General features: G+C 45.2%; 1 protein-coding gene across 1 annotated transcript in view; it reads left to right on the forward strand.

Annotated features, from left to right (window-relative positions):
* The window catches only part of LOC311117826 (netrin receptor UNC5C-like), a gene marked incomplete at both ends in the record, with an annotated part of 79,944 nt that overhangs the window by 31,001 nt on the left and 24,750 nt on the right, over nucleotides 1–24,193 (forward strand). The window contains 3 exons of the mRNA XM_084192734.1: nucleotides 8,205–8,264; nucleotides 12,824–13,015; nucleotides 13,949–14,308. Coding sequence (XP_084048860.1) covers nucleotides 8,205–8,264; nucleotides 12,824–13,015; nucleotides 13,949–14,308 — 612 coding nt within the window. The remainder of the gene's footprint in view (nucleotides 1–8,204; nucleotides 8,265–12,823; nucleotides 13,016–13,948; nucleotides 14,309–24,193) is intronic.

Below are 24,193 nucleotides of genomic sequence, written 5' to 3' on the forward strand. Positions count from 1 at the left end.
CTTAACCAACAATGCATATTTTTAAAAATATTTTTAAAAAGTGTTAAGTAAAAAGAAATTGAAGCAAATAACTAAAGAGCAGCAGTAAAATAAAATAACAGTAGGGAGGCTATATACAGGGGGGTACCGGTGCAGAGTCAATGTGCGGGGGCACCGGCTAGTCGAGGTAATTGAGGTAATATGTACATGTGGATAGAGTTAAAGTGACTATGCATAAATAATAGACAGAGTAGCAGCAGCGTAAAAAAGAGGGGGGTGGGGGTGGGGGGGCAGTGCAAATAGTCTAGCAATGATTAGCTGTTCAGGAGTCTTATGGCTTGGGGGTAGAAGCTGTTGAGAAGGCTTTTGGACCTAGACTTGGCGCTCCGGTACCGCTTGCCGTGCGGTAGCAGAGAGAACAGTCTATGACTAGGGTGGCTGGAGTCTTTGACAATTTTGAGGGCCTTCCTCTGACACCGCCTGGTATAGAGGTCCTGGATGGCAGGAAGCTGGGCCGTACGCATTACTCTCTGTAGTGCCTTGCGGTCGGAGGCCGAGCAGTTGCAATACCAGGCGCTGATGGAACCAGTCAGGATGCTCTCGATGGTGCAGCTGTATAACTTTTTGAGGATCTGAGGACCCATGCCAAATCTTTTCAGTCTCCTGAGGGGGAATAGGCTTTGTTGTGCCCTCTTCACGACTGTCTTGGTGTGTTTGGACCATGATAGTTTGTTGGTGATGTGGACACCAAGGAACTTGAAGCTCTCAACCTGTTCCACTACAGCCCCGTCGATGAGAATGGGGGCGTGCTCAGTCCTCTTTTTTTTCCCTGTAGTCCACAATCATCTCCTTTGTCTTGATCACGTTAAGGGAGAGGTTGTTATCCTGGCACCACACGGCCAGGTCTCGGACCTCCTCCCTATAGGCTGTCTCATCATTGTCGGTGATCAGGCCTATCACTGTTGTGTCGTCAGCAAACTTAATGATGGTGTTGGAGTCGTGCCTGGCCATGCAGTCATGGGTGAACAGGGAGTACAGGAGGGCACTGAGCACGCACCCCTGAGGGGCCCCCGTGTTGAGGATCAGCGTGGCAGATGTGTTGTTACCTACCCTTACCACCTGGGGGCGGCCCGTCAGGAAGTCCAGGATCCAGTTGCAGAGGGAGGTGTTTAGTCCCAGGATCCTTAGCTTAGTGATGAGCTTTGAGGGCACTATGGTGTTGAACACTGAGCTGTAGTCAATGAACAGCATTCTCACGTAGGTGTTCCTCTTGTCCAGGTGGGAAAGGGCAGTGTGGAGTGCAATAGAGATTGCATAATCTGTGGATCTGTTGGGGCGGTATGCAAATTGGAGTGGTTCTAGGGTTTCTGGGATAATGGTGTTGATGTGAGCCATGACCAGCCTTTCAAAGCATTTCATGGCTACAGACATGAGTGCTACGGGTCGGTAGTCATTTAGGCAGGTTATCTTAGTGTCCTTGGGCACAGGGACTATGGTGGTCTGCTTGAAACATGTTGGTATTACAGACTCAGTCAGGGACATGTTGAAAATGTCAGTGAAGACACTTGCCAGTTGGTCAGCACATGCTCGGAGTACACGTCCTGGTAATCCGTCTGGCCCTGTAGTGTAGCAGCTTTGGTATGTGTGCTGCAGACTGTTCTGAAGCTGTGTCTATCTGCTGATTCTGTGTCTGCCCCCCCTTGTGGAGAGGGAGGGAGGGAGGGAGAGAAAATAGAGATAAAGATAGAGAACAAGAAAGGGGGAGAGAACTGTAGGCAGGAGCAAGGGTGTTCTTGTCAAATTAAAAGTAAGGTGTGAGTCTTTTTTAATTAACTGTCTTCCTAATAATGTCTTTAGGGTGAGAAGCCCACACACTGACTATGGTTCCACCATGCTTCCAGCATGGCATTAATAGAACCCAGACAGTCACCACACTCTAATAACATCGTGCAGACACTCCCGATGTTCTCTGACTATGACATTGATACAGTTGCTGCATGTCATGTATCGCTGATGGTCACATGTATTCCACTAATATGATATGTTGTTCAGTAGCCAATAGGCTTCTAAATTATGCAGATATAGCTGCTCTATACCATGAATTTGACGAATATAGTCACCAAAATTGTGATGACTATATTGGTAATATTCATGATATAGAGCAGCTCTATCTGCATAATATAGATTGTCCCAATGTCTGACTGGTATGATCCAGATCATGTGAATGCCACTAATATTATAACAACGGTACATTTACTGATTGCTAGTGCATATTTAACTTAATGGATATACTGTATATACAACTTCGTCCCACTGAGATTAGAGGTTGAACTGTTTTTTTTGTGCTCAGAAACAGCAGGCGAAATAATTCAAAGAGCAGCTTTGAAATGGAGTTAAACTTTCTTCAGCCTTTTTATCTTGGCGTGCTGTGAAGCCCTCGTTAAAGCTCTCTCTCCTTCTTCCTCTCTCTCTCTTCCTCTCTCTCTCTGTCTCTCTTCCTCTCTCTCTCTCTCTCTCTCTCTCTCTCTCTCTCTCTCTCTCTCTCTCTCTCTCTCTCTCTCTCTCTCTCTCTCTCTCTCTCTCCCCAAACTAAGGCCATCGCAGAAGCATTCATTCTCCGTTAGATTGATGGCCAGTTTGCGGAGAATATAAACCCATAACCATATAGATTTAGGATCATTCCCTGGACCAACTCCACCAGCGTTTAGAAGAACGGCCCATTATCTAAAAGCTCACATTATGGCAAATATGATTGGGAATGGAAGATGTTGTGCTATCTGAACTCACCTTGCCCACTGATCTGGTTGATTTTAGGGAAGCTAAGAGGGTGTTACCTGGTGCCGACGAAGATGGCGGCCTCGCGACTAGCTCTTAGGAAACTTTGCGGTATTTTGTTTTTTTATGTATTATTTTTTACATTATTAGCTCAGAAAGTGTTTTGTATCATTACATACAGCCGGGAAAAACTCACCAGCATTACGACCAGGAATACGACTTTCCGAAGCAGATCCTTTGTTTGCTCTCCCCAGGGCAATTGAACTGATTCCAGCGGCTGACCCAAAACATCGCCGGCGGAGGAGAGGCACTCGGAGCGGCCTGCTGGTTCGACTTAGGAGGCGCGCACACCACCCACCGCTTCCAAGTATATTACTCGCTAATGTTCAGTCTTTGGATAAGAAGGTTGACGAGCTCAGGGCAAGGATTTCTTTCCAGAGAGACATCAAGGCCTGTAACATACTTTGTTTCACGGAAACATGGCTCTCTGGGGATATTCTGTGAAAATCGGTCCAGCCAGATGGGTTCTCAGTTCATCGCGCAGACAGAAATAAATATCTCTTCAGGAAGCAGAAGGGCGGAGGTGTGTGTTTCATGATTAACGACTCATGGTGTAATTGTAGTAACATACAGGAACTCAAGTCCTTTTGTTCACCCGACCTAGAATACCTCACAATCAAATGTCGACCGTATTATCTCCCAAGAGAATCTTCTTTGGCCGTGTATATCCCCCCTCAAGCCGATGCCACGACGGCCCTCAAAGAACTTCACTGGACTTTATGCAAACTGGAAACCACATATCCTGAGGCTGCATTTATTGTAGCCGGGGATTTTAACAAAGCAAATTTGAGTACTAGGCTGCCGAAGTTCTATCAATATATCGACTGTTGTACTCAGGCTGCTAAAATCCTCGACCATTGCTATTCGAACTTCCAGGATGGTTATAAGGCCCTCCCCCGCCCTCCTTTCGGCAAATCTGACCACGACCCCATTTTGCTCCACCCTTCCTATAGGCAGAAACTCAAACAGGAAGTATCCGTGCTAAGGACTATCCAACGCTGGTCTGACCAATTGGAATCCACGCTTCAAGATTGTTTTGATCACACGGACTGGGATATGTTCCGGGAAGCTTGCGAAAATAATTTAGACGAATACACTGAAATGGTGACTGAGTTTATCAGGAAGTGTATAGGAGATGTTGTGCCCACTGTGACTATTAAAACCTACCCTAACCAGAAACTGTGGATAGATGGCAGCATTCGCACAAAATTGAAAGTGCGAACCACTGCATTTAACCATGGCAAGGTGACTGGGAATATGGCAGAATACAAACAGTGTAGCTACTCACTCCGCAAGGCAATTAAACAGGCAAAACATCAGTATAGAGACAAAGTGGAGTCGCAATTCAACGGCTCAGACACGAGACGTATGTGGAAGGGTCTACAGACAATCACGGACTACAAAAGGAAAACCAGCCATGTCGCCGACACCGACGTCTCGCTTCCAGACAAGCTAAACACCTTCTTCGCCCGCTTTGAGGATAACACAGTGCCACCGACGTGGCCCACTACCAAGGACTGTGGGCTCTCCTTCTCCGTAGCCGACGTGATTAAGACATTTAAGCATGTTAACCCCCGCAAGGCTGCCGGCCCAGACGGCATCCCTAGCCGTGTCTTCAGAGCATGCGCAGACCAGCTGGCTGGTGTGTTTATGGACATATTCAATCTCTCCCTATCCCAGTCTGCTGTCCCCACATGCTTCAAGATGGCCACCATTGTTCCTGTACCCAAGAAAGCAAAGGTAACTGGGGGGCAGAACCAGAATTAGCAGATAAACACGGCTTCAGATCAGATCAAGTTTTACCATGTGAGTCTGCAGCACACATACCAAAGCTGCTACACTACAGTATGTTTCTCTGCAGCTCTCTGAATGTATAATAAGGGAATAGCAGGCAGGATTGTTGGCTTAACTGAACCATGTGTTTCTCGGTCTCTGAGAAAACAAAAACTATTTCAAAAACATCATGAAGTGTCATCATGAAGTGCTTTGAGAGACTAGTCAAGGATCATATCACCTCTACCTTACCTGTCACCCTAGACCCACTTCAATTTGCTTACCGCCCCAATAGATCCACAGACGATGCAATCACCATCACACTGCACACTGCCCTATCCCATCTGGACAAGAGGAATACCTATGTAAGAATGCTGTTCATTGACTATAGCTGAGCATTCAACACCATAGTACCCTCCAGGCTCATTATTAAGCTTGAGGCCCTGGGTCTGAACCCCGCCCTGTGCAAATGGGTCCTGGACTTCCTGACGGGCCGCCCCCCAGGTGGTGAAGGTAGGAAACAGCATCTCCACTTCGCTGATCCTCAACACTGGGGCCCCACAAGGGTGCATGCTCAGCCCCTCCTGTACTCCCTGTTCACCCATGACTGCGTGGCCAAGCACGCCTCCAACTCAATCATCAAGTTTGCAGACAACACCAACAATGACGAGACAGCCTACAGGGAGGAGGTGAGGGCTCTGGGAGTGTGGTGCCAGGAAAATAACCTCTCACTGTCAGTGATGCTGTAGGTGGGTGTGGTGGTGGAATCAGGCGCAGGACGCAGAAGTACAGTCCAAAGACTTTAGTGAATTATCCACAAGAGAAACGCACAAAATAGCCCGAAGGCGAAACTCCGCACGCAGGCGAAACCAAAACGGGCGCACTACACAGGTGCGACAAAACACTCCAACACAATGGAGAACAGCTCAACCGAGCAAACAGTAATACGTCCAGCAAAACGCACGACAGTGAAAACAATCACACACAACACTTGACAAACACAACGAGAACTTATAGGACACTAATTACACTAAACGATAACAGGTGTAACAACAATCAGACAAAAGCAAACGAACATAGAAACATGCAACGGTGGCAGCTAGTATTCCGGAGACGACGAACGCCGAAGCCTGCCCGAGCAAGGAAGAGAGGCAGCCTCGGCCGAAACCGTGACACTCACTCAACGTCAACAAAACAAAGGAGATGATCGTGGACTTCAGGAAACAGCAGAGGGTGCACCCCCCTATCCACATCGACGGGACCACAGTGGAGAAGGTGGAAAGCTTCAAGTTCCTTGCCGTACACATCACTAACAAACTTAAATGGTCCACCCACGCAGACAGTGTGGTGAAGAAGGCGCAACAGAGCCTCTTCAACCTCAAGAGGCTGAAGAAATTTGGCTTGGCACCTAAAACCCTCACAAACTTTTACAGATGCACAATTGAGAGCATCCTGTCGGGCTGTATCACCGCCTGGTACGGCAACTGTACCGCCCGCAACCACAGGGCTCTCCAGAGGGTGGTGCGATCTGCCGAACGCATTACTGGGAGCAAACTACCCGCCCTCCAGGACACGTACAGCACCCGATGTCACAGGAAAGCCAAAAAGATCATCAAGGACATCAACCACCCGAGCCACTGCCTGTTCACCCTGCTATCATCCAGAAGGCGAGGTCAGTACAGGTGCATCAAAGCTGGGACCGAGAGAATGAAAAACAGCTTCTATCTCAAGGCCATCAGACCGTTAAATAGCCATCACTAGCACACTAGAGGCTGCTGCTGCCTATTGAAATCACTGGCCACTTTAAGAAATGGAACACTAGTCACTTTAATAATGTTTACATATCTTGCATTACTCATCTCATATGTATATACTGTATTCTATAATATTCTACTGTATATTAGTCCATGCCGCTCTGTCATTGCTTGTCCATATATGTATATATTCTTAAATTCCATTCCTTACTTAGATTTGTGTGTATTGGGTATATGTTGTGAAATTGATAGATATTACTTGTTAGATATTACTGCACTGTAGAAGAAGCACAAGCATTTCACTACACCCGCAATAACATCTGCTAAACACGTGTATGTGACAAATAAAATTGGATTTGATTTGATCTTCTTCTCTCTAATAGGGTCTGGGATCAGCACTAATAGATACCCTAAGACTCTCTCTATTTCTCTCTCTCACACTCTCACACTCTCTCTCTCTTTCTCTCTATCTCTCTCTCTCTTTCTCTCTCTCTCTCTCTCTCTCTCTCTCTCTCTCTCTCTCTCTCTCTCTCTCTCTCTCTCTCTCTCTCTCTCACTCTCTCTCTCCTGTCTTAGTTGGTTCTGATGTTGTTAACTCTGCTCTCTGACAGATGACATTTTGTTGACATATCGATCTGGGCAAAATCACTACATATTTACCTAAATAAAGTTGTTTATTTTGTTTGGTATGTGATCTGAATGAGATAATTATATGCATTTAGTAAAGATGATATACCAGTAGTCAACATTTACCACTAACATAGATAGGGCTAGACACCAATATTACCATATTTCTAATTATACTAGTTTTGGGAATGGAGGATTCTTATGCATTATTCCATGTTAAATATGAAGATACCAATGGAAAAAAATTACTTGCCTGTTAATGGTGATACAGCTGTAGAACACAGCCATATTACTATTCAGGAAGCCTCTCTGAATAAATGGCTGAAAATAGACAATAATTTCCAGTAGGAGCTCCACCCTCTCTGGTCCACAGCTCGGCGATGTCAGGTTTAAAGAATAGCCCCAATAGACAGTGGGTCTATATCCTTGGTTTCCTTTAGGAAGCTAAAGCATGGTTTTACAGTGGCAACAGACTCACTCAGCATGAATATAACTAAGCAGGATGGGTCCAGAGGTCCAATCATTTAGGCCTGTTCTGACTGCCACCTCCCCCTGCTCTCTGTCTCCTCTGTCTGATTACATGTACTGTACACACTCGCTCCATCTATCACACCATTGATTTTACTGTCCCTCTCCATCACAAGTTCATTGTTTGTCTGTTTATGTATGTCCTAACCAGGTGATGGAGCGCTGCGTGTGACTGTGTGTGTTCCTGGAAACTTGTGTGTCTGTGTTTAGTGTGTTTATTGTTTATGTGACGTGTGTTTAGGCCTTTAAAGCGCAGTAAGTGTTAATTTTTACCTTGCCACCCATCCACTTGTACGTCCCTCTACCCCTCCACCTCCATCCCTGCATCCCTCGCTCCCGCTCTCCCCGCCTCCTCTGATGTGGGAGGATGTGATTCCCCAGTCTAGCTGTGACAGATTCAGTGCTGTTAGTTCTATTGACCCTGCCATTCCCCCACTGCTACCTCCTCCAACCATCCACCCCTCCATTACTCCTCTCCTCTCCTTCTCGCCCCACATCCATTCACTAGTGCTGCTAAGCACTAAACCAATGCAGCTGATGGATAACACCACTCCCCCATAGGCCCTCCTCCTCTCCTCCAACTCTCCTGCTCAAAATCAAGAGAGATTCCCTGTACCATCATTCCTCATGCCTTCTCTGTTGCCTTGTTTGAGTTTTTCTGTTGCCTTTCAATTTGATTTTCATCACACCCCCCCTCTCCCCCTCAAGGTTCCTTATATCAGAAGTCCTCTGAATTCAACAAAGACAAGATTGATTTGGGATATCCATGTGAGTTATTGTTTTTATTTATGTATTCATTCTTTTTTTGTTCTTTTTTCCAAGACAGACGTTATTGGCGGGATATATGCATAAGGTCTTTACAGCATCTGCATAACAATCATCTGACAACCAGACATTTGCAAACATTGCTCCACTTGCCTTCTTCACAGTTATGTTTTCACAATTGGCCTCAACAAAAGGGATGTCGTGAATTTGCATAAAGACCTTATATATACTCCTGTCAAATAAAGTGTCAACCTTATTTCCCATCACTGCCCTGTGACCTGCCATGCCTCACCCTCCCTCTTTCACTCCTCCTAGCCTCCAGTGGTCGCTGCCTCGCTTTACCTCTCTGTCTCTCTGCTCTCTCTCATACAACATGCCTTGGCTGCCTGACTATCTGTTTTCACCCTGTCTGGCCCTCTTTCCCTAGGCTGGTAGTGCTTTTTTACCATGTTGGTGCTCATTGTCTCTAGGCTGCCAGCCTGCCACTGTCTTACCCCAGTCCACATAGATCACATCCCAGACTGAGACACAGAGTCCTGCAGAAATATTACACCTCTATGTCTACTCCTCTCTCTCTCTCCCTCTCTCTGTCTCTCTCTCTGTCTCTGTCTCTGTCTCTCTCTCTCTCTCTCTCTCTCTCTCTCTCTCTCTCTCTCTCTCTCTCTCTCTCTCTCTCTCTCTCTCTCTCTCTCTCTCTCTCTCTCTCTCTCTTTATAACTCTCCGGTCTTCACCTCTACGCAGAAAAATAAGTGTTCAATAATCCCTTTCATTTCCATTTCTTGTATTTTTCTCCCTTTCGTGTTCAAAGGGATGTATTAATCTAAGTGATACGTTTTAATACGCACACTTAGTAGGTTGCTGCCTTTATCATCAAAGCGTGGATAGGAGATTGTTCGACGAAGGGGATATATGTTAAATAACTGCAGGGGAGCATGGCAGAGGGAGCGCAGTGAAATTACATTTTCTGACTTTCATCATTTGGCTCTGGCTGCTTTGAGTGGAAATTAGTGGCCTAACGTATGGATCTAACGAGAATCTGCTGACTTTAACGTGATGTCTATGTTAAGGCCTGCTAGACTGGGGGTGTACTGAGGGCCTCGTAAGGTGAGCTGATTGGGGTTGAAAATGCCTTCGTATGCTATGCATACATTCATAAATCTTCAAGCAAAGTAACATTATCTGTTATTGTATTGTATTGTATTATGTGGTGTGAGTTAATCCTAGTGTTCTCATGGCGTAGTGCAGTTATGTCAAATACATAACCTTCCTAACACTTGATATCTTTTTTTTAATACTTTTTTGGGAGTACTTTTTACCCCTTTTTCTCCCCAATTTCGTGATATCCAATTTGTAGTTACAGTGTTGTCCCATCGCTGCAACTCCCGTACGGCCTTGGGAGAGGCGAAGGTCGAGAGCCATGCCCTCCGAAACACGACCCCGCTTCTTGACACACTGCACGCTTAATCCGAAATCTGTAGTGACCGCTGCACCACTCGGGAGGCACCTAACCCTTGATTTCAATTGTGAATTGGCCACATGAAGCTTAAGTGTTCCCCTTGAAATAGCGTAAGAGCAATTGTTCATTTATCTTCCCTTAGCAAAATTCCCAAACTAGCTCTGTGAGTTTCCTGTCTGATGTGAGGTCAGAGTGGGGGTCAGGACTGCTCTTTCCTGGGGCAGGACTGTGTTCAGGAGATTAATGTGTTGGCACACCATCATTGCACTGTGTGTGTGTGAGGGGCAGTGGGCAACACTACTCTGATCCTGACGCTGATTAGTGCCTTTAAACAAATGGCCAACAGGCTGAGGATGATACTAAAACAGAGACTATACTCAACAGCAGACTGCATGATACAATGATACTGTAGACAACACTGAAATCCTATATGCTATGACAGAAATGCATAGTGCACATAAATATCATAACAAGAGAAAACGCCTAGAGCACATTATTTCCATTTACCGTACTTTTCCGTTCTCCCACACATCTCCTGTAGCCTAAGTACTCCCTCTTGCCCCCTCATCCTTCCTCCCCCATGTGAAATTAGAAGACACAGATTGAGTACCATCTGCATCACTTAAAGATATCAGGACGCAAATGGTCCAACGTTCATACCAGTTAGTAATTTATGGCTGTGGGGCAGGATCTGTGGTTAATACTGCCATCTACTGGTATACCATTGATCAACACCATTTGGAATAAATTCTTCAATCATATGAAACCATCAATGGCTCTTTTGTCTGAGCCTGTACAATGATGTTCTCTTTTGACTACAGGTAATGTATGGACTCCCATCTATTAGTGTCCATTTGTCCCTGATGACATCACCACACATGGCTAGAAATCCTTTGTTCTTGTTAGGTTTTCAATCAACCTCTTTACTCTCAACCTCTCTTTACGCCCTGCCCTGTCTGTCTGTTTGTCTGTATTTCTGTCTCTCTCTCTCCTTTCTTTTCCACTCTTTTTTCTCTCTGTCTCTCACTCTCTCTGTCTCTCACTTACTCTCTCTTTCTCTATCCCTCTCCTCTACCTTTCACTGTATTTCTTTCTCTCACACTCCCGCTCACACACACACTTTGCCAGTGGCATTTAGACACCTGTAAAGAAGGCTCTATATTTCACTTGTCAGTTTCTTGACAGTGAAGGCCATTCTTCACAATTATCAACATTACAAAAGGCTTTGACACTGTTTCACTGTTTCCATCCATCATTAACTGTCCCACTATAATGATGGCTTGTCATTACAGTCTGGGTTCTACACGCAGCCATTAGAACGAACAGGGCCAAACCAGGCCTTAAAATCACTCATTCTCCAGCTGGAAAATGGACAGAAGAAGAAAAGCTCTGGGAGGGAGAGATGAAAGGAGAAATGTGAAACGGGGGTTATTTCTAGATCTTATCAGAGAAACGAGAGAACAAAGCCAGGGATGGGGGGATGGGGAGAGAGAGCTAGAGGAATGTTAGTATATGTGATCCATAAGGGACCTCTGTAATTTACAGCAGACTAACATATATCTTTATGAAGCAGACTTTTGATCCAGGCTAGTTCCAGGCTAGTTCCAGGCTAGTTCCAGGCTAGAACCAGGCTAGTTCCAGGCTAGTTCCAGGCTAGTTCCAGGCTAGTTCCAGGCTAGAACCAGGCTAGTTCCAGGCTAGTTCCAGGCTAGAACCAGGCTAGTTCCAGGCTAGTTCCAGGCTAGTTCCAGGCTAGTTCCAGGCTAGTTCCAGGCTAGTTCCAGGCTAGTTACAGGCTAGTTCCAGGCTAGTTCCAGGCTAGTTCCAGGCTAGAACCAGGCTAGTTCCAGGCTAGTTCCAGGCTAGTTCCAGGCTAGTTCCAGGCTAGTTCCAGGCTAGTTACAGGCTAGTTCCAGGCTAGAACCAGGCTAGTTCCAGGCTAGTTCCAGGCTAGCCCATCTGAAATTAGCCCACCCAACTACCTCATCCCCATATTGTTATTTATTTTTGCTCATTTGCACCCCAGTATCTCTATTTGCACATCATCTCTTGCACATCTATCAATCCAGTGTTAATACTAAATTGTAATTATTTTGCACTATGGCCTATTTATTGCCTTACCTCCATAACTTGCTGCATTTGCACACACTGTATATATATTTTCTGTTGTATTTTTGACTTTATGTTTTGTTTACCCCATATGTAATTCTGTGTTGTTGTTTTTTATCGCACTGCTTTGCTTTATCTTGGCCAGGTCGCAGTTGTAAATGAGAACTTGTTCTCAACTGGCTTACCTGGTTAAATAAAGGTGAAATAAAAAAAATTAAATAGTTCCAGGCTAGTTCATCTGCTTGTTAGAACCTAAGCTTCACAGATGTGGCCTGTACTATTCCTGTACTGTAGTAATCTTGTTATTCAGAGCTAATGGTAATGCATACCAAGGTACGGGGAATGCTTTCATGCATGTCATACAATACCCCCCCACCCCTCTCTCTCGCTCTCTCTGGCTCTCTGTTTCTCTCTCTCTCTCTCGCTCTCTCTGGCTCTCTGTTTCTCTCTCTCTCTCTGTAATGTTGTCTGACAGTGCCACTAATCTGCCCTTCTATTCTACTCTAAACTCCTGGCACATTAAACTATCCTTATCTGGACATTGGACCATCCCAACATTACAGTAGCTTAGTTACAGTACAGGTTTGACATTTCACTATGTCCTTGAACGTTCCAATATATCAAATTCAACCTTTGTGTTATGATATACCTTAATATATCAATAATGACATGGTAATGCACAGTGCATATACTTCAACAACACCCACACGTCCTTTTATGAAGTGCGTATGATGCAAAGGTGTTCTACATAGGGGACCAGAATGAATTCATAGTATGTTGATTAATGTCTGACATTATTAAATACTCAGTCTATGAGCAGGATATTGGGGTGCTGATACTGTCTTTGTTAGGACTGATAACACCACTGCCTATCACATGTGATTAATGGAGTTAATATGTTTGATTACATATCTAAATAGACTTTCCCGCAGAGAGCTTTGAGCACTCTTTCAAAGTCAAATATCTCTCTCTCTCTCTCTCCTTCTCTCCCCCCAGCTGCCCCCAGTACAGATGACGTGGCGCTGTACATTGGCGTCGTCATCGCTGTGATCATGTGTCTGGTCATCTCCGTCATCGTGGCGCTGTTCGTCTACAGGAAGCACCACCGCGACTTTGACTCTGACATCATAGACACCTCGGCCCTCAACGGGGGCTTCCAGCCCGTCAGCATCAAGACGGCTCGAACAGGTGGGTCGGAGGTGTGTCTGTGTCTGTGTGTCTGTGTGTGTGTGTGTGTGTGTGTGTGTGTGTGTGTGAGGGGTGTCCTTTTGTATCAGAATAACAGGTGATAAATAGGTGTTACACAACCTTCCTATCTATCTGTATTCGAGTGTAATTAGATTTGGGCAGGAGAGGATTGGTTTAAATAGCAGCCTGCACCTGGCTGTTAGAAAGAGAGAGAGAAATAGAGAGAAATAGAGAAAGACATTAGTCCACACTAAAGGTGCTGCATTTACCCATTGTGCCTTGGTGTCATCCCTCATCTACAGTCACAACCACAGCTAGACAGGTAAACACATTGCATGTTGACGAGGACACATCTATAAACAATGTTGATTTAGAATACAAATAGGCTCATTATTCAAACCCACCACTAGATATTTACCATACTGGCTGTATATACATGTTTAGCAACCATTTCTCTTACACTGTGTATGGTAGAGAAGATGAGGAGGAGGAGTGTGTCTGTTACTGTCCCCACCCCGCCCACTCAGCACAAATCATGAATATTCATATGTGTACCTGGTAGGTAAAGTGCTATATAATGAAGCCATCTGTTCCTTATGAAACGCTGTGCTGCGGAGCGATAGTTAAGGCTGGAGCTCTGAGTAACAGGACTTTTCACACTGTTTATGTGTAGAGCTGTAGAGTAAACAAATAACTCAATACAGTTTAGTTTAAGCAGGAGGTAGCTGAAACCAGCCATGTCAACCCACAAAAAAGCTAACCAAAAGCTAAAAAGAAGATGGCCTAAAAAAGTTAGCTGAAGTCTCTTAACAGGTCAATACTGATTGGTCCTGATGGTGTATTGGTCAGGTTTGGTCTGACTGCACCTCTACTTACACGATACAGTAGTCTTACCACTGACATCACCATTGTCCTCTCCTCTCCTGTCCACAGCTGACCTCCTGACGGCGCCCCCTGACCTGACCTCTGCGGCGGCCATGTACCGCGGTCCGGTCTACGCCCTCCACGATGTGGCCGACAAGATCCCCATGACCAACTCCCCCCTCTTGGACCCCCTGCCCAACCTGAAGATCAAGGTGTATAACTCCTCTGGTCTGGTAACCCCTTCAGAGGACCTGTCTGACTTCTCCTCCAAGCTGTCCCCCAAGCTGCCCCACTGCCTGCTGGATGGGGACACCATGGGAAGGAGGACCCAGACCCAGACCCTGCTCCGAACCGGCACCAGGGACCCCTCCTGTACCGCTCTGGGCTCCTTCAACTCCCTGGGGGGGCATCTCATTGTCCCCAACTCAGGTATGGGTCTTTATGGTACAGTCTCAAAGTGGTTGGTCTATACTATTTTATAGGTGTGTTTTAATAAAGTGAAGAAAACAACGCTTTTCTTAAAGCTAGAATGCTTAATTGAAACAATAACAAAGCGAACACCCCACCGCTATTTTGGTAAAAAGCTGAGGGATGGGCCTGGAAAAATGTAACCACTCTCAAATTCATAGACAGAGGTATGGATGCAAGGACTGACCATCCATGATATTACAATTATAGTTTTAAGCATTTTTTGAGGCTATACAGTGTTTACATTTACATTGTTTACAAACATTGGAGTTAAACAAGCTTATATTTTGGGTTATGATTGGGTATGACAGTTGAACTAAGCTCCTGAGGCATTTATAAGTAATATTCTTCAAGAATCAATAGGTATATACAGTATCATCGATTTATAAGTCCAAAAATGGATGTAGCAATTAAGGGTTCTAGCTTTAATACAGCACAGGCCAGGGTCTGTTTAGCTAGATGGAATCTGTGGAGGCAGAATCTCGCTAAGCGGTTAGTCATTTGAAGTCAAGCACTGGAATTAATTGAAGTCAAACTAATTAGTCCTATTCAAAATGAATAAAATGAACTTTAAACTGAATAAGTATTCCGGTAAGGCTGTAAAGGTATTTATAAGAAAAGGTCCCTGCAGATCCATCAGGCTCAGGGGCCTGAGCCATAAGCAATTAACAGACCGCTTTAGCCTCTAGATGGGGATTGGAGCTTTGGTGCTTTCATACGCTGACATTGGTTTGAGGTGCTTTATCAGTGCTCCCTCTACTATAGTTCTATAGAGCAGCTGACAAGGTCCCCTCGTGTTGAGTGTGTTAGAAGGCTGTTTCCTCAAAGTGACTTAGCACGGTGTGTGTAATAACATGATTAATTCCATCCCCCCTTCCCACGCTACGCACCAACGGGAGCGCTAGCATTCCATTCATTCATTATGATCAGGAGATGATGCTGTGATCCTGACACGTCTTCCCCTCTAATTCACCAGGGATCACCCTTATCCTATACACATGGCATGGGGCTAATGCCATACTGAAGCATGACTACCTGGAGAGAGGGAGGGAGAGAGATGGGGTGAGAGAAGGAGAGAAAGCGAGAGAGAGACAGAGAGAGAGGGAGGGAGAGAGAGAGGGGGTGAGAGGAGAGAGAGAGAGACAGAGAGAGGGAGGGAGAGCGAGAGAGAGAGAGAGAGAGAGAGAGGGAGGGGGGAGAGGAGGAGAGAGCGACAGAGAGAGAGGGAGGGAGAGAGGGGGGGTGAGAGAAGGAGAGAGAGAGAGAGACAGTGAGGGAGGGAGGGAGGGAGAGAGATGGTGTGAGAGAAGGAGAGAGAGGGAGGGAGAGAGAGGGGGTGAGAGAAGGAGAGAGAGAGAGAGAGAGAGAGACAGAGAGAGAGGGAGGAAGAGAGAGGGGTGAGAGAGAGGGGTGAGAGAAGGAGAGAGAGAGACAGAGACAGAGAGAGGGAGGGAGGGAGGGAGGGAGGGAGGGAGAGGGGGTGAGAGAAGGAGAGCGAGAGAGAGAGAGAGAGAGAGAGAGAGAGAGGGAAAGAGGGGGTGAGAGGAGAGAGAGAGAGAGACAGACAGAGAGAGGGAGGGAGGGAGAGAGAGAGAGGGAGACAGAGAAGGGGAGAGGAGAGAGAGAGACAGAGAGAGGGAGGGAGAGAGAGAGAGGGAGACAGAGAGGGGGAGAGGAGAGAGAGAGACAGAGAGAGAGGGAGGGAGAGGGGGGGTGAGAAAAGTAGAGCGAGAGAGACAGAGAGGGAGGGAGGGAGAGAGAGGGGGGTGAGAGAAGGAGAGAGAGAGAGATTTGACTTTGAAAGAGTTCTTAAAGCTCTCCACGGTCAATCAGAGCATGGGTTCTGGGTGCCTGTCTGCTCAGAGCACAGAGCATGGTTGGTACACTTCTGTTCTGTTCTGTTTAAGCTGTAGTACTGCCTACATTATCTGTGCAGTTCTCACTTGGCACACATGTGGTCTGTTTGGGATGCAGTACAGATGCATGTTGACAGCTGGGAAAAACAGGCAGAAACATTAAAGGATAACAACTTCTAGGGTTTTTTGAGTTTTTCTCTGGAAAACTTGTCTCTGGCTGATGTTAGCTACCTCATCATGTTACTCAGAGAGAACGAGAGAGAGCGAGAGAGAGAGAGAGAGAGAGAGAGAGAGAGAGAGAGAGAGAGAGAGAGAGATTTCACACTTGGTCCCTTTCAACCAATTTTTATGAACTCAGTGCGGTTCGCTTAATTTTTGAGGACTCGGTCCACAAAATGGGTGAAATTATAATTTCTGTCATATAAAACATCTGTCATATAATATTCTATAATATTCTACTGTATCTTAGTCAGTGCCGCTCTGTCATTGCTTGTCCATATATGTATATATTCTTAAATCCCATTCCTTACTAGTTTTGTGTGTTTTAGGTATATGTTGTGAAATTGTTAAATATTACTTGTTAGATATTACTGCACTGTCGGAGCTAGAAGCACAAGCATTTAGCTACACCCGCTATAACATCTGCTAAACACGTGTATGTGACAAATGTATGCACTCACTAGCTGTAAGTCGCTCTGGATAAGAGCGTCTGCTAAATGACTAAAATGTAAAATGTAAAAATAAAATTTTATTTTATTTTATTTCTGGGTTCCTGGGTAATGAAATACTGAGTCTCTCTCGTTCTCTCTCTCTTGTTCTCTCTCTCTATCTCTTGTTCTCTCTCTCTCTCTCTCTCTCTATCTATCTCTTGTTCTCTCTCTCTCTCTCTCTCTCTCTCTCTCAATTCAATTTCAATTTCAATTCAATTTCAATTTCAATTTCAATTTTCAATTTAAGGGCTTTATTGGCATGGGAAACGTTTGTTAACATTGCCAAAGCAAGGGAAGTAGATAGTAAACAAAAGTGAAATAAACAATAAATATTAACAGTAAACATTACACTCAGAAGTTTCAAAAGAATAAAGACATTTCAAATGTCATATTATGTATATATACAGTGTTGTAACAATGTGCAAATAGTTAAAGTACAAATGGGAAAATAAATAAACATAAATATGGGTTGTATTTACATTGGTGTTGGTTCTTCACTGGTTGCCCTTTTCTTGTGGCAACAGGTCACAAATCTTGCAGCTGTGATGGCACACTGTGGTTTTTCACCCAGTAGATAAGGGAGTTTATCAAAATTGTGTTTGTTTTCGAATTCTTTGTGGATCGCTGTAATCTGAGGGAAATATGTGTCTCTAATATGGTCATACATTTGGCAGGAGGTTAGGAAGTGCAGCTCTGTTTCCACCTCATTTTGTGGGCAGTGTGCACATAGCCTGTCTTCTCTTGAGAGCCAGGTCTGCCTACGGCGGCCTTTCTCAATAGCAAGGCTATGGTCACTGAGTCTGTACATAGTCAAAGCTTTCCTTAAGTTTGGGTCAGTCACAGTGGTCAGGTATTCTGCCACTGTGTACTCTTTGTTTAGGGCCAAATAGCATTCTAGTTTGCTCTGTTGTTTTGTTTGTTCTTTCCAATGTGTCAAGTAATTCTCTTTTTGTTTTCTCATGATTTGGTTGGGTCTAATTGTGTTGTTGTTGTTGTTGTCCTGGGGCTGTGTGGGGTCTGTTTGTGTTTGTGAACAGAGGCCCAGGACAAGCTTACTTAGGGGACTCTTCTCCAAGTTCATCTCTCTGTAGGTGATGGCTTTGTTATGGAAGGTTTGGGAATCGCTTCCTTTTAAGTGGTTATAGAATTTAACAGCTCTTTTCTGGATTTTGATAATTAGCGGGTATTGGCCTAATTCTGCTCTGCATGCATTATTTGGTGTTTTACGTTGTACACGGAGGATGTTTTTGCAGAATTCTGCATGCAGAGTCTCAATTTGGTGTTTGTCCCATTTTGTGAATTCTTGGTTGGTGAGCGGACCCCAGACCTCAGAACCATAAAGGGCAATGGGTTCCATAACTGATTCAAGTATTTTTAGCCAGATCCTAATTGGTATGTCAAATTTTATGTTCCTTTTGATGGCATAGAAGGCCCTTCTTGCCTTGTCTCTCAGATCGTTCACAGCTTTGTGGAAGTTACCTGTGGCGCTGATGTTTAGGCCGAGGTATGTATAGTTTTTTGTGTGCTCTAGGGCAACGGTGTCTAGATGGAATTTGTATTTGTGGTCCTGGCAACTGGACCTTTTTTGGAACACCATTATTTTTGTCTTACTGAGATCTACTGTCAGGGCCCAGGTCTGACAGAATCTGTGCAGAATATCTAGGTGCTGCTGTAGGCCCTCCTTGGTTGGTGACAGAAGCACCAGATCATCAGCAAACAGAAGACATTTGACTTCAGATTCTAGTAGGGTGAGGCCGGGTGCTGCAGACTGTTCTAGTGCCCTCGCCAATTCATTGATATATATGTTGAAGAGGGTGGGGCTTAAACTGCATCCCTGTCTCACCCCACGGCCCTGTGGAAAGACATGTGTGTGTTTTTTGCCAATTTTAACCGCACACTTGTTGTTTGTGTACATGGATTTTATAATGTTGTATGTTTTTCCCCCAACCCCACTTTCCATCAATTTGTATAGCAGACCCTCATGCCAAATTGAGTCAAAAGCTTTTTTGAAATCAACAAAGCATGAGAAGACTTTGCCTTTGTTTTGATTTGTTTGTTTGTCAATTAGGGTGTGCAGGGTGAATACGTGGTCTGTCGTACGGTAATTTGGTAAAAAGCCAATTTGACATTTGCTCAGTACATTGTTTTCACTGAGGAAATGAACTAGTCTGCTGTTAATGATAATGCAGAGGATTTTCCCAAGGTTGCTGTTGACGCATATCCCACGGTAGTTATTGGGGTCAAATTTGTCTCCACTTTTGTGGATTGGGGTGATCAGTCCTTGGTTCCAAATATTGGGGAAGATGCCAGAGCTAAGGATGATGTTAAAGAGTTTAAGTATAGCTAATTGAAATTTGTGGTCTGTATATTTTATCATTTCATTGAGGATACCATCAACACCACAGGACTTTTTGGGTTGGAGGGTTTGTATTTTGTCCTGTAGTTCATTCAATGTAATTGGAGAATCCAGTGGGTTCTGGTAGTCTTTAATAGTTGATTCTAAGATTTGCATTTGATCATGTATATTGTTTTGCTGTTTGTTCTCTGTTATAGGGCCAAAAAGATTGGAGAAGTGGTTTACCCATACATCTCCGTTTTGGATAGATAGCTCTTCGTGTTGTTGTTTGTTTAGTGTTTTCCAATTTTCCCAGAAGTGGTTAGAGTCTATGGATTCTTCAATTACATTGAGCTGATTTCTGACATGCTGTTCCTTCTTTTTCCGTAGTGTATTTCTGTATTGTTTTAGTGATTCACCATAGTGAAGGCGTAGGCTCAGGTTTTCTGGGTCTCTATGTTTTTGGTTGGATAGGTTTCTCAATTTCTTTCTTAGGTTTTTGCATTCTTCATCAAACCATTTATCACTGTTATTACTTTTCTTTGGTTTTCTGTTAGAGATTTTTAGATTTGATAGGGAAGCTGAGAGGTCAAATATACTGTTTAGGTTTTCTACTGCCAAGTTTACACCTTCACTATTACAGTGGAACGTTTTGTCCAGGAAGTTGTCTAGAATGGATTGAATTTGTTGTTTCCTAATTGTTTTTTGGTAGGTTTCAACACTACTTTCCTTCCATCTATAGCATTTCTTAATATTATTCAGTTCCTTTGACTTTGATGCCTCATGATTGAGTATTGCTCTGTTCAAGTAGACTGTGATTTTGCTGTGGTCTGATAGGGGTGTCAGTGGGCTGACTGTGAACGCTCTGAGAGACTCTGGGTTGAGGTCAGTGATAAAGTAGTCTACAGTACTACTGCCAAGAGATGAGCTATAGGTGTACCTACCATAGGAGTCCCCTCGAAGCCTACCATTGACTATGTACATACCCAGTGTGAGACAGAGCTGCAGGAGTCGTGACCCGTTTTTGTTGGTTATGTTGTCGTAGTTGTGCCTAGGGGGGCATATGGGGGAGGGAATGCTGTCACCTCCTGGTAGGTGTTTGTCCCCCTGTGTGCTGAGGGTGTCAGGTTCTTGTCCAGTTCTGGCATTTAGGTCGCCACAGACTAGTACATGTCCCTGGGTCTGGAAATGATTGATTTCCCCCTCCAGGATGGAGAAACTGTCTTCATTAAAGTATGGGGATTCTAGTGGGGGGATATAGGTAGCACACAGGAGGACATTTTTCTCAGTTGAGATAATTTCCTTTTGAATTTCTAACCAAATGTAAAATGTTCCTGTTTTGATTAATTTAATAGAGTGAGTTAGGTCTGCTCTATACCAAATTAGCATACCCCCTGAGTCCCTTCCCTGTTTCACACCTGGTAGTTTGGTGGATGGGACTACCAGCTCTCTGTAACCTAGAGGGCAACCAGTGGGTCCGTCTCCTCTATACCATGTTTCTTGTAGGATGACAATGTCTGTATTTCCGATTTCTTTAGTGAAGTCCAGATTCCTGGTCTTTAGGCCAAAGGCAGATGACCTCAGGCCTTGGATATTCCAGGATGAAATAGTAAAGGCTTTGTGTTCCATAAAGTGTCTAATGTTGTTGGTTTTGTGGTTTGGCCTCAGACCAGTAAGTGTGAGCAGAGCCTGCTGAGCATCTGGTACATGCCATTGGCTTGGGCTAGTGTAAGAGTGGGTGTTGGGCCTGTTTGCCTGCTCACGGCCTGGGCGTATGTGTGACTTTCATGTTGAGGCCCTCTTTGTGGGAGTGGGGGGCTTGGGGTGGGTAGGAGGGGCATAGGTCTGATCTGAGGGGGCCTAAATGGGGTGTGGGCATGGTTGACTTGGGGGGGAGTTAATTGGTGGGGGTGGGGGTGTAGATGTGGTTGATGGTGCTGTGGTCTGGATGTAGGTCCTCTCTGCGGGGGTCCTCTATGTGTAGGTCCTGGGGGGGGTCCCGCAGGTCTGGGAGGGTGTCTCGCTGGTCTGGGCGGGGTGTCTGTTGATCTGTTGCTCCTGTGTGAGGTGTTGTGTCTGCGGTTGAGGGCGATATCCTTTAGGGTCCGGGCGAAGGTGGGCACTGCTGCCTTGTATAGGTGGACCTGGTCATAAAGGCTGTTCACGTCCAGGGTGGAGTGGTGGGCCAGGTAGACATTTGGTTTTGATGCACAGTCACGGGAAATACTTGCGTTTACCCGCTGTATGGTAGCAGGGTGGAAGTCTTTTCGTGGTAACAGGGTTGAGATAACCACTTGTGCGTTGGGGAAAGTAGAAGAAGCTTTTTCTATCACTCCCTTGAGTGATGTGGCCACCCTTTCCTGCTGTGTTCTCAGGTCGTTTGTGCCTGTGTGTATTATGATGTGGCTGGGTGATCCTAGTCGGTCCTCAGACAGAAGGTCTAGGGCGCGCTGGGTGTTTGGACACCAGAGTTTAGACACTGTGTGTTTTGGAAAAAGTTTATTTTCTTGTATGTATTTCCCGTTTGAGTCCATAAGGAGTACAATCTGTGGCTTGTGTATGTCCTCAGTGGGTGTGGGGGGGTCGTCATGAGGGCTATCAGGGTGTCTGACTGGGGGGTTGCTCAGAGGGGTTGGGATCCCCTGGGCTTGGGGTTCTTCATTTGTTTGTCTGTGTGTGATGTCGAGGCTATGGTCAGGGTCTAGGGTGTACTGTTCTGCTGCGGTGTCGAGACTTTGGTCAGGATCTGAGGTGGGCTGTTCTGCTGGCTTCTCTGCGGGGGTGGCCAGCTCTCTAATGGGTTGTTCTATGTCACCCGTCATCGTTCTCACCTTCTCCTCCAGCACTCTGATCCTCTCCTCTAGTGCTCTGTTCTTCTCCTGCTCCTGCTCTTTCTCCTGTTGATGTTGTCTCACCACAGTCCAGAGTGCAGACATGTCTCTCTCTACCTGCAGCTCTCCAGGTCTAGTTAAGGGGGTGTTGTTGTGCTGGACTGTTGTCTGGGTCTGTGCTGACTGGAGTGTGTTCACCTGCTGTTCCAGCTCCACCTGCCTTACCTCCAGCTGGGTGAATTTATCCTTCATTTCAATGAGGGAGTAGTACTCTGTGCTGGGAAGTTGACTTTCTGCTTGGGGTTGCTCTGTGGGGTTATTTAATGAAGAGGTCTGGTCTGACCCGCTCGGGGTAGGGGTATCTTTCTCAAGGGAGAGCTTCTCCTGCTGAGCTATTTCTTTGATTAGGTGAAAGTCCAGCTGGAACTGTTTGGTGTTGCCTTGAACCAAAACGGTTCCAGATTTATAGAGATTAATATTAGACGACTCAGAGTCCTCGTTGTCCAGTATCCTGAGTTTCCACCCGTCGCTAACACCCCCCCTCTTAACAGAGGGGTAGTGTGCTAGTATAGCACTGTGCCATGCCAGGGGATGGTCTGTGTGGAAGATAAGGTTGCTTATGTTCCCATTTTTATACAAATCAGCAAAAAGTGTCTCCTGCTTCCCCAAAAGATGTTTCAATTTGTACTCTTTTCGTGTCTTGTCGTTTTTTACATTCAGAGGGTACTGTATTTTAATGACCTCTGAACAGTGGGGGGGTGCTTCTAAGGCCTCTCCATTTGGTTGGGGTAGACTGTACGACTCTCCTGCCATTGTTGGGCTCAGGGGCTTTGACACCTCTCACTTCACACGTCAGTGCTAATTGAAATTGTATCTCTTTGTCAAGTAAGCTTAAGCTTGGTAGCCTTAGCATTCAGTCCTTATAAAATAAAATATATCATTGTAATGTATTTTTCTTCTTGGTTTTTGAAAGTGAAAAATAGCTTCATACTAAACATTACTCACTCAGTTCCAGGTTGGATGGTGTTTTCAGGTTTCTGTTTGTTTGCCAGAGCATTTGCTGTATAGTTTGAGAATAGTAATCCTTGGTAGTAGAAAACTTTCCAGGTAATTCCGTCCAAAATCAGGTTGTAGGTTTGGAGTTTTGGTTTGGAATGAAGGTTATGTTGTGGAGGTTAGCATCCTGTATATGTCCCTGCCAAAAAATCCTACTTTATCTAACTCTAAATCTATATATTTTGTTAAAAATGCAGGAGCAATGTCTTTGAGCTCTCTCTCTCTCTCTCTCTCTCTGTCTCTCTCTCTCTCTCTCTCTCTCTCTCTCTCTCTCTCTCTCTCTCTCTCTCTCTCTCTCTCTCTCTCTCTCTCTCTCTCTCTCTCTCTCTCTCTCTCTCTCTCTCTCTCTCTCTCTCTCTCTCTCTCTCTCTCTCTCTCTCTCTCTCTCTCTCTCTCTCTCTCTCTCTCTCTCTCTCTCTCTCTCTCTCTCTCACCTTTTGAAAGGTTCACTACAAGGACATGGGAAATCAATGAGCTATCTGACAAACCCTGTAGAGGGGGGGAGAGGGGGGGGGGGGTGAAAATCTCCCTGAAAAACAGAGTGAGAAGTAAAGTATTTTGTCTGTTATGAATGTTATGTTATGTGTCGGACCCCAGTAAGGCTAATGGGGATCCTACTAAATCAAATCAAATCAGGACATGAAATCAAATCAGACACAGATGGAGAACATTTAAACCACATACATTCATCTCTACCATATAATGTTGTTTGGGTGCATTGTGAGGCAATATTTAAACCACAGTAAGAGACAGAGGGAAGGGCCAGTGAGTGACATGGCTGTGGTTGTTTTGGCCTCAGGATGTTTCTCCACTGTCTGTCTGTCTATCCGTCTGTCTCTCTATTGTCTCTGTCTGTCCCTCTGTCTGTCTCCCTTTCGGTCTGTCTGTCTGTCTGTCCGTCTGTCTCTCTATTGTGTCTGTCTGTCTGTCTGTCTGTCTGTCTGTCTGTCTGTCTGTCTGTCTGTCTGTCTGTCTGTCTGTCTGTCTGTCTCTCTTTCAGTCTGTCTGTCTGTCTGTCCGCCTGTCTCTGTCTGTCTCTCTGTCTGTCCGCCTGTCTC

The sequence above is a fragment of the Coregonus lavaretus genome, assembly GCF_964263955.1.
Source record: "Coregonus lavaretus genome assembly, contig: HAP1_SCAFFOLD_2026, whole genome shotgun sequence".
NCBI lineage: Eukaryota > Metazoa > Chordata > Actinopteri > Salmoniformes > Salmonidae > Coregonus > Coregonus lavaretus.